This window comes from Parambassis ranga, unplaced genomic scaffold, assembly GCF_900634625.1.
Source record: "Parambassis ranga unplaced genomic scaffold, fParRan2.1 scaffold_61_arrow_ctg1, whole genome shotgun sequence".
NCBI classification, from domain to species: Eukaryota; Metazoa; Chordata; class Actinopteri; family Ambassidae; genus Parambassis; species Parambassis ranga.
The window spans coordinates 194042-209244 of NW_021144807.1; the positions used below are offsets into that span (position 1 = coordinate 194042).

General features: G+C 41.0%; 1 protein-coding gene across 2 annotated transcripts in view; it reads left to right on the forward strand.

The window, feature by feature from the left end:
* LOC114431213 (carbonic anhydrase-related protein 10-like) overlaps nucleotides 1-15203 on the forward strand; it is a 58707-nt gene that overhangs the window by 35086 nt on the left and 8418 nt on the right. For both annotated transcript variants that reach the window (XM_028398819.1, XM_028398818.1), the window contains exons 5-7: nucleotides 13591-13776; nucleotides 14006-14101; nucleotides 14719-14791. In XM_028398819.1, the coding sequence (XP_028254620.1) occupies nucleotides 13591-13776; nucleotides 14006-14101; nucleotides 14719-14791 (355 nt within the window). The remainder of the gene's footprint in view (nucleotides 1-13590; nucleotides 13777-14005; nucleotides 14102-14718; nucleotides 14792-15203) is intronic.

The window sequence follows — 15203 nt, forward strand, 5'->3', positions numbered from 1 at the left end:
TTCACTGTTCCCTTGAAAGCAGTTCACTGCATTCATTCTCACTGAATGATCGCTCTTAGTGGAACATGCAAAATTGCTGCAGTCCATCATTTTTAATAATCTTATCCTGAAAGTGAGTCAGACTTCAAACTGAAGGTACATTTCGCCATAATGCTACATCTTCCTTTGATTTAGAAGAAAATCCTCCATCTGAATCAGTCATAAATCATTATTACACAACATCATGTGTTTATGAAAATTTGATCACCGCAGGCTGCTTTGATCTTGGCAAAGAACAACACAGTGCGTTGCTATTACTTTTTAATGTTCCCTTAATAGAGGTCCATCATCCAGATTCAGTGTTCCTTCAAAATATGGCTGAGGCTGCCTCATGTTTGATATGATGAGGACTGTAGGTCATGTCTAACCTCTCAGAAACTGTTTGAAAATTCATCACATCTCAGGTTTTGTATGGAGCCTCAAAGGAGGAATACAACAAATATGTTGATTGGTAAAAAGTTTATTCTTTAACCCAGATATTATCTTCCAAATCTTCTGTAGCTGTCAATCCACTTGATTGTACGGACACTCTTTTAAAACGTCAACTTTTAAGGTTGATCTTTGATAGAAGGATGTTCCAAGAATTCAACACCAATGGTTAATTTCAGGGCACAGATTGTTGGTGTAAACATGCCATCAGTCCCTGGGAACTGAGAGTATCTCAGACATGCACAGTTCCTACAGAGAAGCTTTGGAAGGTCATAGCTTATCTGGTCCGTGCAGTCCTCTGACTGCTAACCTCACGTCAGCTCTGCCTACACTGTACTGAATCTGATTCCCACATACAGTGCAGTGATTGCTCTTCTGTATGGCCAAAGATGTCAGTGGAATGGTTTTAGAAAAATACACAATAATGAAAGAAAATGCAGTTTCAGTACAGTATTACTGCAACGCTGCAGAGGATTAATGTAAACATAGAAATAATTCAAAATAATATATGTCTCAGTGGAAGGACGCTGTTAAACACTACGGCTGCACACTTTCTCTGTAATAGTGAATAAACAAGGCAACAATAAGGCATAAGTAACAAGTATGACTCCTGTCCTTAACTGTCTTTGTTACGATGCCTTCACTGACATAAGACACTGCATTAACAAAACAAGAGAACTCGATACCTTCAGTCCATTACAATACATACACTCCATGCCTCCATATTCAGTGAAATGATCTTTAGTGCCCCTTTATGTCAGTTTTAAAAAAGATTACAGATGGTTACACACACAAAAAAGCTCTATTTTACAGCTATTAAATGACAAGGACAGGCCACTCAGCCATTCAGCTGCTGCTGTACATTATCCCCAGCTTCTCATGTGAGAGCTTATTATTCCTCAAGTTCTAAAATCAAACTCCTGTAAGCTTAAAAACCAACTGTAAATTGCCTTTTCAGTTACTTCCTATAAAATCAGGACATAATGAGCCCAGAGTAATTTCAATGTTGCGCGAGCATTAAGTTGCTTTGTTATCTTTGTTACATACTAATTAGCACCCTTATGTTTTGTTTGTTTGTATTTTCCCGGGGCTAACAGTGCCCCGCAGGCCACAGAGGATCCTGGAGGGAACATTAGCCCCATCCATGGCCTCTTCAGGAGGTCTGTCCCTGTAATTCCCCGTGAGACTAGCTCATTGTTATAAGGGCTAAGAAGTGCGCACTCTGTTATTCCCCGAGAGAGAGAGAGCAGTGTCAACCACTAATCATGGCCGCCGCAGTTCAGCCGAGGATGGTATGAGATCAGATGAGCAACAGTAGAAGCTCAGGCTCTGTTAATCCAAACCACCGGGGAATGTAGGTCGCCCAGGCTAATGAAATATCTGGATTACTGAAACACTGGCAGAGCTCATTTGAAACACATTTGCATGAGGTTTGTGTTTGTGCACTTCCCTTCATGGTTTAATATGTGACTAAAATAGAACAATTTAAATGTCTGGGTTCTTTGTGTGAGTGATTAAAACTTATAATAAGAATATCTCACGACATATGCTTATTGTTAGTAAATGACATTTAGTACATTTTATGTAAGTTTGCCACAGATTGCTGCAGTTACTTATACAAGCTTATGGATTGAAGGAAAAGTCCACTACAGCTGAGATTCATGCTGATGAAGAGTGAGGGATGGGGACAGCTGGTGGAGTCACTGTCTGCAGCGTCTTCCTTTAGATGACAAATATTTGTAATGTTGATTTTCTTCTAAATTGGGATGAGGGATGAGCATGAAGCAGCACTCGCATGTTTCACAATAATATGAAGCAGCATTTCCTGCAGGAATGTAGTGAAGTCATCTAAAATGGACGTACTCAGGTAAAATGCAGGTGTATCAAATTTGCACTTGGCATCAGAAACCAGCTTTGTGTATAAGTCTTGAAAATGATGCTGTAATAAAAAGGGACAATACAATGTGTTCTTCCCTCTGCACAACACCAGCCTGCAGCTTCAACAGTGTAAAAACCCTTAGCACCTTCGGCTCCCCCGGGCCTCAGCATCCAAACTCTGTCTCAGACGTGTGCGCGGTTGGGCTCCGAGGGGGCCTTAATCCAGCCATGCGTCAAATCCGCAATCCATGTTGATTTAACCACACTGGGCTTAACTGGACCAGTCCTGCGGGATGGCTTTAGCCACAGATGTTTTATTGCAGGTCGTGTGCTTTCTTATTTAATAGTAGGTCAGAATTTTCTATTCTTTTGTGGATGCCAGGCCAGATGTATTATGGGAAAGTCATGTAGGATTTTCTCAGAACTGCTTGATGAACTGTGAAACCGTGTTCTCTGGCTTTCCCAGCATGTCTAGAGCTCGGGTGTGTGGGTGGTTTTAGCTCTGTGAGAGGTGTTTTCTTCCATTTATTGTGTGGAAATAATGTCCTCCAAGATTTGAGTTCTGTGACAAAGATCATCTGTATTTCAAGTAACTGTATACTGCTGCATTTAGCTTGATAAACTGCTTCTGTAGACTGTGATCTTAAAGGCACACTGTGTTTGTCACATTATGAATTTGATTTCTTCAGAACCAGAAACTGGTGTTTCTACGTTTTGGGTTGGTGTCTGGTTGGAAGAGGTGGACCCAGGTCTCCTCAATGGTTACAGACCTCTTAGGATTCACCTCAGGAACTGCTGATTATCCTGTAAACAGTGATCAGCCTTTCAGGGTGGGAAATCATCTTACATGGTCTGCAGAGAAACCCAGCAGCTTCAACTAAGGAGAAGCCTCCTCCACCGTGCTTGTGGTGGATTTTTTAAGAAAGTGTTGTAGCCAATTCTAGGTTAAAAGTGGTGGACTTCCTGAGTGGGTGGTCTGGTTTAAAAACCCCCCTTACTCCTGTTATGTGTCTGATAGGGGACAGATCTCAACTATCAACAGTATCAAAAGGAATATTTTCTGTTATTATGGTGGGCCTAGTTACAGCTTCAAGAGTAATTATAAGACACTGGAAAACAGCAGTCTGGACTGGATGGATGCAATGGTGGAGACAGCATCCTATGAGTCTATGCTTTGTAGACTAAAGGACAACATGGAGGAAAGGACGTGTCCTTGGGAACATTTTTGGAAATATGCAAAGACTGATAAAAACACTGGAATTAGAGGCTCTCTTGCATTTCACTTAATGGACTGGATTGCTTCCAGCCCATTAAGTTAAGTTTGTTATATGGCATGTCAGAGATAGGTTTTGTTTTTGGTGTAGACTAACTGTTGTATTGTGACCCTATGTTCATTTGTATATATTTCATAAAACTTAATAAAACTTTAAATAAAAAAAAAAAAGAAAGTGTTGTAGCCTATTATACAAAACCCTACCACAGTAATAATACATAACCTATCAACAATCAATCAATCCTCAGCAGTCTTCTGTAGAAAAATTATAGATGAATAACATCAATATATCTTGCCAAGTGCTGCGACACGTAGCCGATTTAGTGACAAAATATCCCATCCAGCTCTGGATGAAGCTGATTTGCTGGTTGTGGGATTTTAGTACAAATTTTTCATGGCTGGACACAAAGGTCATTGCTTTAACTTCTGGCCAGATGACCCAGGTAGGAGCTCTGCCAGGAGTGAACAGCACCTATGCGGCTACTATAGACTGCCACAGGTGTTTCATCTGAGCCTCCACAACGCCCTCCACTCTGTCTGATAATGAAAACATTCAGCACGCTGCTAGTCGACCGTCTTGCCGTACTTGAGCACCGTGAAATCACCCAGTCCGTAGCAGGTTGCTATGACGATTAGTGGACTCATGTTACCTGGAGAACGAAAGAAACAACTGCCACCAGGATGCCAGAATATGTTGAGTTACTTCTTGATGGGGCTGTTTAGTGTGAATTGATATTTTGAAAAGCCAAAGCTGAAAAAACATTAACTAAGAATCGATCCACTACAGTCCACAGAGAAGCATACCTAAAAAGTGTTCTACACCATTCCGTGTTGATATAAAGCGTTCACACAAATTCACGTTGTAATTATTTAAGTATTTAATTTTCGGACTTAAACTTACGCATAATTACGGGTGAACTGTGATGCTGCCAACCCTTGATCCCAGTGTGTGTATATATTTGACTGTGGCTGCACCTGGTGGGGAGAATACAGCTAACTGGGGCATTGTTACCGTCTGAGCTACACAATATTTTCTAATTTATAATGTTTGTATTTTTTTAATTCTGCATTTCTCCTCACCAACACTCAACAGCTATGAAATTGGTTTTTATGTGGCGTCTTTACATTAAAGTCATATGAGAAGGCAGGCTTCTCTGTGATGGTCAAGACAAAATGAAGCAGGGTTCTCTACAGGAAGCTGCAGTTAAATCCTCTGAGTCTCGTTTCATGATTAATGCTCTTGTGCATCTGCTGAGTGAGAGCACATAGCATGGCCATCTGTCCTGGTGAGTGTGTGTTTGGGAGTATACTGAGAGGAGGGAGAGATGGAAAGCATGTGTACGGTGATTCTGTGTTTGTGTGTGAAAAAATTCAATCAAAGGATCGAGGGTAAATGTGAGCACGTGTGTTTGTACGAGCCCGGTTTGCTTGTGGGTGTGCGTGCAGGTTAACGAGTCAAAAACCAAGCTGACCGCCTTTGACTTTGTGTGTAGTAGAGTGCCTGTGTAATATCCAGTTATCTGGGCCAGCCTTTTCTCTCGGCCTCTCTAGCTTCTTGTAAGCGAGGTTCCTCAGAAGCTGTTGCACAGCAGATTGGCTGCGTTGGCTCCCGCTGTCAGCAGCAGATTTCTTTGTTGCTTGGAATTTCACGGACAGCCTTTACATGCATCTTTACAGTAAACACTCACTGTTTTCACACATTTATATAGATACCAACACCAATTACTGTAGAAGGTCAGCTACTAAACCTGTACGTTTGGCATGTCAGAAAATAAATACTCTGATACTCCTGTTGAGTACTTATATTTAATAGAGAGTGAACTTTCATTAGTGTGTGTTGTTATATGGATACAGTATAGTCATTTGTGTCATGCATAGATTATGTACTGCAAGCTGTGGTGTCTAGAAACAAGCACTGAGTTGATGTAAAAATCCTTTCTGCTGGTACATAACATATCAAAGACCAGAGGCCTGGTTCCAAAATAGCTTATTGAGCAGATTATCATCCTGGTTGGTTGTTAAATTGTATATATACTAGACCTTAACACCATTCGCTCTGATGTCAATTTAAAATGTAGGTAAATCCCGTCATGTTTGAGTGTAGGCAGACTAGATGCTAACTTTCTCTACAGGGTGTGCACAGACGTCAGTTTCCCCGAGGAACACTCAATCCTTGACCAAACAAACGGCAACATAAGCACCCTTCAGTATGTGAACACAGGAGTAGAGCAGGCATTTAACCTGCTTAACTTAAAGGCAGCTGAACGCGACTTCCTTATTAGATCCTCTCTAAGTTAATAAAGAAGCAGCGTCCAATGAACATTGACATTTGGATGGGAACTGGGTTTACTGGTTTTTGATAGTATCAGATATCAGCAGTGAGAAAATGCACAAAGCCTGAAGGCTTAAAAAAGCCTTGGAACGAAATAAACATGGCATGAATGAATATTCATTTATTTCAATGTTTGTGCCTAAAATATGCACGTTTCATCATCATTACTTAGAACAAATATCTTTACTATATAATGATAATAATAGACAACATCTTAGCAGCTTTTCTCTGCTGTTGGATCAGTTTTTGATGATGATGATGATGATGATGATGAGGATGATGATGATCACTGGTGGTATTGATGGACTCATGCCATTTATGAGTTCCTGATTGACTGATTTAATATTGTTCTGGGGAATCTAATAATGTAAGTTTAAAGAACTGGGTGGTGGGCTTGAATTCCACCTCTGCTCCCAGGTTGGATGTTACAAATGTACCTTGCATACATAACAAAATAACTTTTATTTAATATTTGTCACTGGGGACTTCAGATCTTCATTTCAGGGCCAACATACTGGACTGTCTGCATCTGTGTGTTTGTTGTTGTTAAAGTCATTACTTCATTAGTCATACCCATCTCTTCTGCTGACACCAGTACTCACAGGCACACACTCACACTCACACTCACTGCGTTCAAACAGTATTTGATCAGTGACAATGATCTCTAACCAACTAACCAAGAGACAATTTGGACATCCTTATTAAACATCTTTTAATTTTAACATGACATTAAATAATGCCATCCAGAGCTGTGCTTCAGCTTCAAGGCCAGGAGACAAATTGCACCCTTCCCCGTGTTTGTAATTAGTGACTGTGTTAAATTTGCATCAACCATTTAGTCTGATTTTTAGTCTGCTTTGAAGAGCATCTGAGTACCCGAGTATGTGACGACGCTCGATCTTGCACTCAAAGCAGGAGTTCATAGATAACTCACACTTATAAGACCGGTTTTTATGTGTGCTTCTAGGTTTTGGGTGTAAAATGATTCGAGAAGAGCTAAAAATCTGTAAATGTGACATGCAGTGGGTATTGGCTGAAAGGCAGAACTTGGATACTTCATGACCTGGATGACAATTCATCCATTATCAAAATTGGAGACAGTTGATTTTCTTATCAAGTAATCATTTCATCTCTTGAGTACTGGTTTGGTTTCAGGGGAAATAATACTTGTCAGAGTCAGGAAAAGCTCTCGGTGAGATATTTTGCTTCCAAATCCCTCAGGATATTCACCCAGCCATGATCACAGGTGCTATTTTTAAAGGACAACAATTGAGTCTTACCATCACTTTTAAAGATGTAGACTTCACCAAGAGTTCAGATGGGTGTTAGAAGACTTAAATCTGCTTATAGAAGATCAACACTGATCTTCAGGAGTTTCTTTACTTCATAAATGAGATGGAGGAGAGAGAGATCACAGGGGAGAAAAGAGGATCCAATCAGATTGACTCCAATGACAGGATGGATGTCAAAAGTTGACCAAATGGGAAAAAATCTAAAGACTGAAAGGAGGTAGTGATTAGGGAGGAGTGTATCAGAGAGCGGGGATAGAAAGAACAAGTCAGGAGGCTGAAAAAGTGGAGAGGTAGAGAGACTGAGAGGAGATGGAAAGAGACAGAGGTGAGCGCGGGGTCATGCAAACAGGGAATTAATCATTTTGACAGCCTATCTGTGTCCCTCTCCCTGCCATTCACACACACATAAATCACATGCTCTCCAGCAGCTACTTAAGCACTTTTTAGCATAAAGCATTGCAGCACAAAAAAGGCTGGAGACAGTGATAGTTTACTAGTGTGTAACACTCTCTGCGCTCAGTGTTCATCTTCACTTCTACAGTAAGGAATATAAGCAAGGATTTATTCATGAAAATAAATAACGAACATGTGTTATCAACTCTACTGACTCAAAACTAATGGAGCATTTTATTCAGCGCCCTCTAGTGGTGAATTTAAATGCTGCTTAGATTAAACACATCCATCCACTGCATTAAATACATTTAACAAGCAAAACTTCAATCTGTCTCAAGTTTCTCTGCCTTCTTAACTCCTTTACTTTCACTATAGTAAGTAACACAGTGGGTAAATGGTCTGTATTTATACAGCCACTATAGTCAAAGTACTTTGGACTGGGAGCAAAGCCCAATCTGCCTAGGGACACGTAGGCATGTCAGGGCACGACAGACTTAATGGTGAGTGGACTACAAGCCCCCTTGGACACTTTCAGTGCCCTCACACACAGAAAGCTGGACAATGGACAAACAAAACCAGATTCCAACAGGATGATCAAACTATCAAACAGTTCGCTTCTGACTTCCCAAAGTATTTTATCAATATATATAATATAATATATAATATAATATTAAAGTATATTCTTTTTTCAAATCTTTAAACTCAACATACTCCTTTCAAAATAAACTTTAGAAGTAGTATGGTATTTGGGTGCAAACAGCAGAACATAATTGCATTTTGGAAGTTCACGTCACAATAAAAAAGATCAGTGCTGCTGAAGATGAAACGGTAAACATGTTTTTGTGTGGATTAGCCTGGTAAGAGGCACTCAGCCCTGCAGCGTTGTGTCTTCATCATGTGCACGTAGCCAGAGATCCCAGAGGGTGAGAATGGTTGGAAATCGCCGGCCTCCAGCATAATGCTGCGAAAGAGCAAGCGAAGCAGAGCTTTCTACTCACCGTCCTCCAGCAGGATAATTAAGCCCATAGTGTCAACAGAGGGATAGCCAGAGAGCTTGTTTCTAATAGATACTGACAGAGCAGAGGACTTAAATTAAAACCTCGGCCCTTACTGTGTGCTCATTGAGTTGCATGCATTATGCAGCGGCCTATTACAGCCCAGGCCCAGGTGGGACCGATCACTTTTCCTCCTTTAAATATTAGCATTTCCCTCAGTGTTGCTCTGAGGAGCTAGAACTCCTCCTAACCCATTTCTCTATCAACCCAAAAGTGATTCTGTGTCTCTCTTCCATCCATTTCACTCTGTCAATCATTAGTTTGCCTAACTTCTGCCGTGTCCATCATGTCTTTCCTCTGTGTTAGTTCTGCTAATTGTCTCTCACTTTGGTTCTATCCTACTGGATGTATAATTGTGAACACTGACCGACTCTCCGTCATTGTCGGTATCCACTTCTCTTTCAATTAATTCCTAGTGTGAGGCGTCTGGTTAATGGTATGCAGTACGGTCCTTCCATCTAGAACACTTTAATTACAACTATAATCCATAACATAAAAGTATAGGCTGCAGTTCTACTTCCATCTGTTCTCTGCAGCAGAGCTTCATGTATGATGGATCCATGTAATGTATATCTGAGTATATGTATACATTATAATAATGTTAGGCCGCTTTTTGTTCTTTCTGTTCTTCTGTCTCATTTGCCACAGACTGCCCAAGTCATAAATCTGCACTAATTGCAAATTCAGTCTCTCAACAAAGCAGAAGGGTGTGAACTGGGTAGGGTTGGGCGTGAGTCCCTCAGCCTCTATAGAATGCCAAAGAGAAAGAAAACCACATTCAGTGTCGCATTGACATTTGTAACAATGCTAACAACAAATAATACAACCTCGGATCAGAGCATAGTTAAAGTCAAATATTATTTATCCACATAGAATTCTAAACAGAGCCTTTTCACACTACTGGTTCCTTTATCTGAAACTTAAATGTGTCTTTAAAAAAGTGATTGCTGCCTAAGCATGCTAAGGTTATTCCAATTTCTTTATTACAATTAGAAAAAATAGGGCCTGAATAATAATATACCCCCGGGGTCTCCTCCCAGTGGGACATGACAGGAATGTCCCACTGGGAGGAGACCCCGGGGAAGACCCAGTGTAGAGAGACTATGTCTCTTGGCTGGCCTGGGAACGCCTTAGGGATTCCCCTGGAAGAGCTGGAGGAAGTGTCTGGTGAGAGGGAAGTCTGGGCGTCCCTGCTTAGACTGCTGCCCCCGCCACCCAGCCCCAGATAAGGTTGAAGATAGATGGATGGATGGATGGATGGATGGATAATAAATGATACTTGTTGCAGATTGAGAACAGTAGTATTGTTTTACATGTATGCTGTGAACAAAACATTTGGTGTCTAAATCTAACCAAACAGCATCTACAAGCTTAAATGAATGGTCCAACCCTGCACATAAAACCCAGCTGAATCCTTCTGTTTCTTTATATTTCTGGACAATAGGGTTCAATAGGGTTCACTGGCTGAAAGCTAGCAGAGTCAGTTGAAGGTTAATTGTGGTATTTTCACTCGTTTTAGTTGCATCGCTGTGGGGATCTAGTATTTTCAGAGGTTAACTTGTAGCTAACACAGTGGCTCAGGTGGCCGAGCGGGCCGGGATCCACTTCTGCCACTGTTGGTGCTTTTGAGCATAAGTACCAGTCATTTACCATCTCAGCCAACTTTATTCAAGTATCAGAGTAAATTGCCTTTGACACATCTAAGTTTCTGATGTTTCATGTTGAATGCACTCCTCTGAGGTTTACAGATAAACAAACACTAAGAGATTCTTTTAGTGTCTGCAGGGTTTGAACATGCTGCGAGATCCTCATTAGATTTCATGTCCACCACTGCAACCACTCACCCATCACATCTTTCTTCTTCCTCAGTTTCATCTCCTCTCTCTTTATTAGTCTATTTTCCATCCTGACCTCATCTTTCGTTCCCTCAAATTTCCATCTCGTTCTCTATCCTTGTATTCAATCTTCTTTTTCTTTCACACATTCTGACGGTGCCTTTTTGACAGTACTCTCTCATAACTCTTCCTCGAGTCTTGTTTTATTTATCGACCCCCTGTCTCACCTCTCTCTCTCTCTCTCTCTCTCTCCTCTATACATTTGATTCCATCACATACTTGAAGAAAAAACAGAAGAAGGCTTTGAAGATTGCCTCATGCCGGTCTGGTCTTTCAAGACCACACATCAAACAGCATTAACCTGTTTGTACTCAATTACCTAAAGAGTGATTTGATTTGTTTTTTGTCAACCCTGGTGCTCCCCCTTGCAGTTGCTAAAGCCTACCTGCTGTGTAACAACCCAATCATCTGCAGTTTTGTTGCAAGAAGCAGAAATAACTTGAGATCTAACTGCCCGTCCTGCTCAGCTCTGCTAGTAGCAGCTGCTCCTCCCCTGTAGCTTTAGAGGCAGCCATGCTACAGAAACAATGCTCTTCACAAAATGAACTGTGTGTTTCATATGCTGTTGTGCTTACATGCCTTTTTCTCCCCAGTGAGCCTTGTTGGATAGATTTGTGAAATACTGGTTGAGTATGGGGACTAATATAATATTACACAATCATGTATAGCACTCCATCTCAAGCCAACCTGCGAAATGAAGCAGAAGTGCTAAAAAGTGGCTGAAGCAGAACCATTGACAGTAAAAACTATGGCTGAAGCTACTATACCCTGACCTGTTTGTTTCTGAAGCAGGAAACTCACACTGTGATTTGCTGACCATCACTCAGTGACCGGTGAGTGACAAGTGGATACTATGTTGCCCATAGGAGGATTAACCTAGACAGGGTTAATCCAAGCCACCACAAGTTCAAAACTTGTAATTTAGAAAACCTGTGGATGGTTCAGCCATTTCTTTTGTGATGCTCCAAGCACTCAATTCTGTGCATTTTAGAGTTTTGTGTAAGACTTAAAAGTCTTAAATGAGGCTAAGTTAAAGCTGCTGACCTCCAAAAGTTTCATTAAGACGTGCAACCTGACATGTTGCTGATATGTGAGCTCATGACACCAAGCTGTTTAGAAACATGTTGCCATTTAATTCTAAACTCTCCAAACCATCTTGTCCGTAGGAGCTGTGTTAGGGTCAGCTGGGAGATAGAAATCCCTCCACTAAGACCTGGGTCGTTGCCTGGTAGACCTCTAAAGGAAGGCTCCCAGGAAACTGAATCCCCTCAACTGCCTTTTAAAATGAGTGCACTCAGTCCTCTTTGTCCACCAAACTCCTAATTAGTTTGTAGTCCAAGTGGATGTTTGTGCCAAATTTGAAGAAATTCCCTCTGGTGTTTCTGAGATATTGAAGTATCGAGAGTTTCACGGACATGCTGCCAACGCACGTCCTTACACGAGCCTCAAATATCCCCACATATGGTACGTGGCATAAGAGAAGGTGCCTCGTTTCGTGCTTCCTGTAACTGAACCTGCAGAGTGACGTAGAAGAGTAAGATTCATCCAGGCGTTTTTAGATGCTAAATCCTCAGCTCTTTTAAAATAACGTGTTTTTCTATAAGGATTATGCTGTGAATAGATTCCAGGCTGGTGAGTAATTGTTTAATTTCATACTACCCCAGCAGTAGCACGTCACAATTAACTGAGGCAGAGTGCTTTCTCCACATTTATTATATGCAATCAGCAGTAATGAATATGTGAATGCTGCAATGCCATATAATATGTATGATGAATTTGGTTGGCGTGCACGCGAGTAAAGAGCATTAATGGTTTATGTGTTGCCAGGGGCGTCACAAGGAGCTGACGGCATACAAAGCCAGGGCTGTATGAGCAACAGGCAAAGCTGTTTAATCCACTTTATTTGTCATACACAGTAAATATAGAGAAATTTGTTCTGTTACACGACCAAACATGGCACAAGGACAGCCACCCTGCTCTGAATGCACAGCGGTGCTGTAGAGACACAGTTAACAAGGCATCAGTCAGGCCCGGCACAGAAAAATTAGATCTGAATCTACAGTGACAGTCACAGTTTTCTGATAGCATATTTTGAAGCCTGGCGAGGAAAGGCACATGAATATGAGGATAAATGAATCTTGGATTCTGTCATTTGGCTCAGTTTTCCGTTAAGCCTTTCAAAAGCCTCATAGAAAAAAGTGTTAAATTATACATACTGTGTTATGTATGGAGGAGAATGGCTGACTTTCTGATTTTTCACTTCACTTTTTTCTTTGAATTGAGCCTTTTTAGTGACTTCTTACTATAATTAAGCCTCAGATTTCCCCTTTTATCAGATTTTCTAGGCATTATTATTACTTTTTTTCTTAGAATATTGTCTTTAAACACAGAATTGGGTCAGAATTCCACATATTTCTCAGATGTATGAGAATTAATTATAAAATGATTTGAAGACATCAGATATTGATTAAACTTTAACTCTAATTAAGCCTTGTTTATTTACAGTACATGAAGACAATTTGTCTGTCCTCACAGCATGCATTGCTCTGCTTATATATCGTATCATAGCCTAATATGAATATCCAGAGTGAACAAGTGAAGTGGAACTGTCCTCTTGTTCCATAATTAAACCAAGTCTGCTCACTAAAGCCTCCTTAAAAAAAAATATGGAGGGGGCGGAAAAAAATGAGGTTATGGAACGTGTTGCTGTTTCTATTCTGCATTTTGTCTGCAGACAAAGCGGGTGTAGTTCTGTAAGTGGGCCATGGTACTGGGGGCAGTGGGATTACCCATGTTAAAAAATAATAAAAAAAGTGGCTCATTAAGGCACTCTGGGGTTAAAAGTGGAATACTTGGAAACAAATCATCATCATAATAATTAACACCCACATCATAACAGTTCAAAATGTTTAAATATTACAGTGCTTGGTCATTAAAACATACTGTGCTGAATGTTTGCATCCTTAACACCCATCTCTGTTATTTTCTCTGGTATTCTCTGTAGATGGGAGGCACCATGTATAATACAGGGAAGCATGTGTCCCTGCGGCCAGACAAAGCCCACCTGGTGAACATCTCGGGCGGCCCGCTGGGTTACAGCTACCGGCTGGAAGAGGTCCGCCTCCACTTTGGGAGTGAAGACTCCCAGGGTTCGGAGCACCTTCTCAACGGACAGGGCTTTCCCGGAGAGGTCAGGAACTTTACTGAGGGGCAGTTTTAATTAATTGGATTAAATTAGATAAAGACTTGTGTTTACACAAAAAGAAAGATGACCTGACTGCCAAAATTGTGAAATGGTGTGATTTGTGTGTCTGTAGAGTTTTTGGATCTGTATGGAGTGCTCAAGGTTTTGTCTCTATAGCCAGAGAATGATCACAAAACTGATTATAGTTTAACTTGTGTCATTGTCTCCTTCTCAGGTTCAGCTGATCCATTATAACCACGATCTGTACGCCAACTACAGCGAAGCTGTGAGGAACCCTCATGGCATTGCTGTGGTCTCCATCTTTATAAAAGTATGTGTTTGCCTTCATGGAAACTGAGTTTTGGGAAAGGAGGTGTCAGGACTCAAAATAAGTTCCAAATAACCTCGACCAATGGAGGATGGCACGTCACAGGGCTCTAGACTAACTTTTTGCTTAACATTCTTAAACTAGTCAACCAGTCTGCATGTCAGAAATCCACTTATCTTCTACTGTATGTCATGTCTAACAGACATGACATACATTCTCTTCTCTCGTCTTCCTCACCTTCTCTTTTTGTCTCATCTCTTTCTAAAGCTTCAGCAGAACCTTTTCATAATGTCTGTTAGAGGAGGAAAGACGGTGTTAGCTGGTATATTGTATGCAAACATCATTCTGGCAGACCATGCTCTGCTGCAGCAGGATAATAACAACAAGTCCGAGAGTTTAACTCAAGGCCACTAGGCTCTAGATGTTTCACCACTTCAGGTGGCTTCTTCAGTTTAGCTCATATTTCAGTGGCTGTATGACATATGATGGATTTAAAAACATAACCTGGATTATGGATTGTCATTATTTTGATGCATGGGTAGCAGTGTGTGTTTGAGTGAGTGGGTGTACTGCTGTTTGCGATGAATATTTGATCCTCCTCCCTGTTTGTCATCCCTCAGCTCTCTGAAAACTCCAACGCCTTCCTCAACCGCATGCTCAATAGAGACACCATCACCAGAATTAACTACAAACGTAAGACACATACACACACACACACACACTCTTGTCTCTAGACAAGCTAATTCTGCAGGGCACCAAGAGAGCCCACTGATTCTTCTTTAGGATGTCTTTTGCTTTTTCTCTCATCTTTAAACCTGCAGCACAGGTCTCAGTGAGTCTATTTCTAACTCCTAATCCTGCTACACAACAGTTCACTCCTCATAATGTAGACTACACTGTTGTTCTGAATACTGTAATAGGACCACACACACACACACAGGCAGTTTCCAATGTTTTCCTTCAGCAGAATGCATTCTTAATTGCATACAAATCAGCGCTACATTGCCAAAATCTGTTTTCCAAACTCTGCTGTGAAGATGTACAACCCTCTGGAGAATTCCTTCCCTGTTAATGGGGCTAAACATAGCAGAGCTCAACCTCGCTC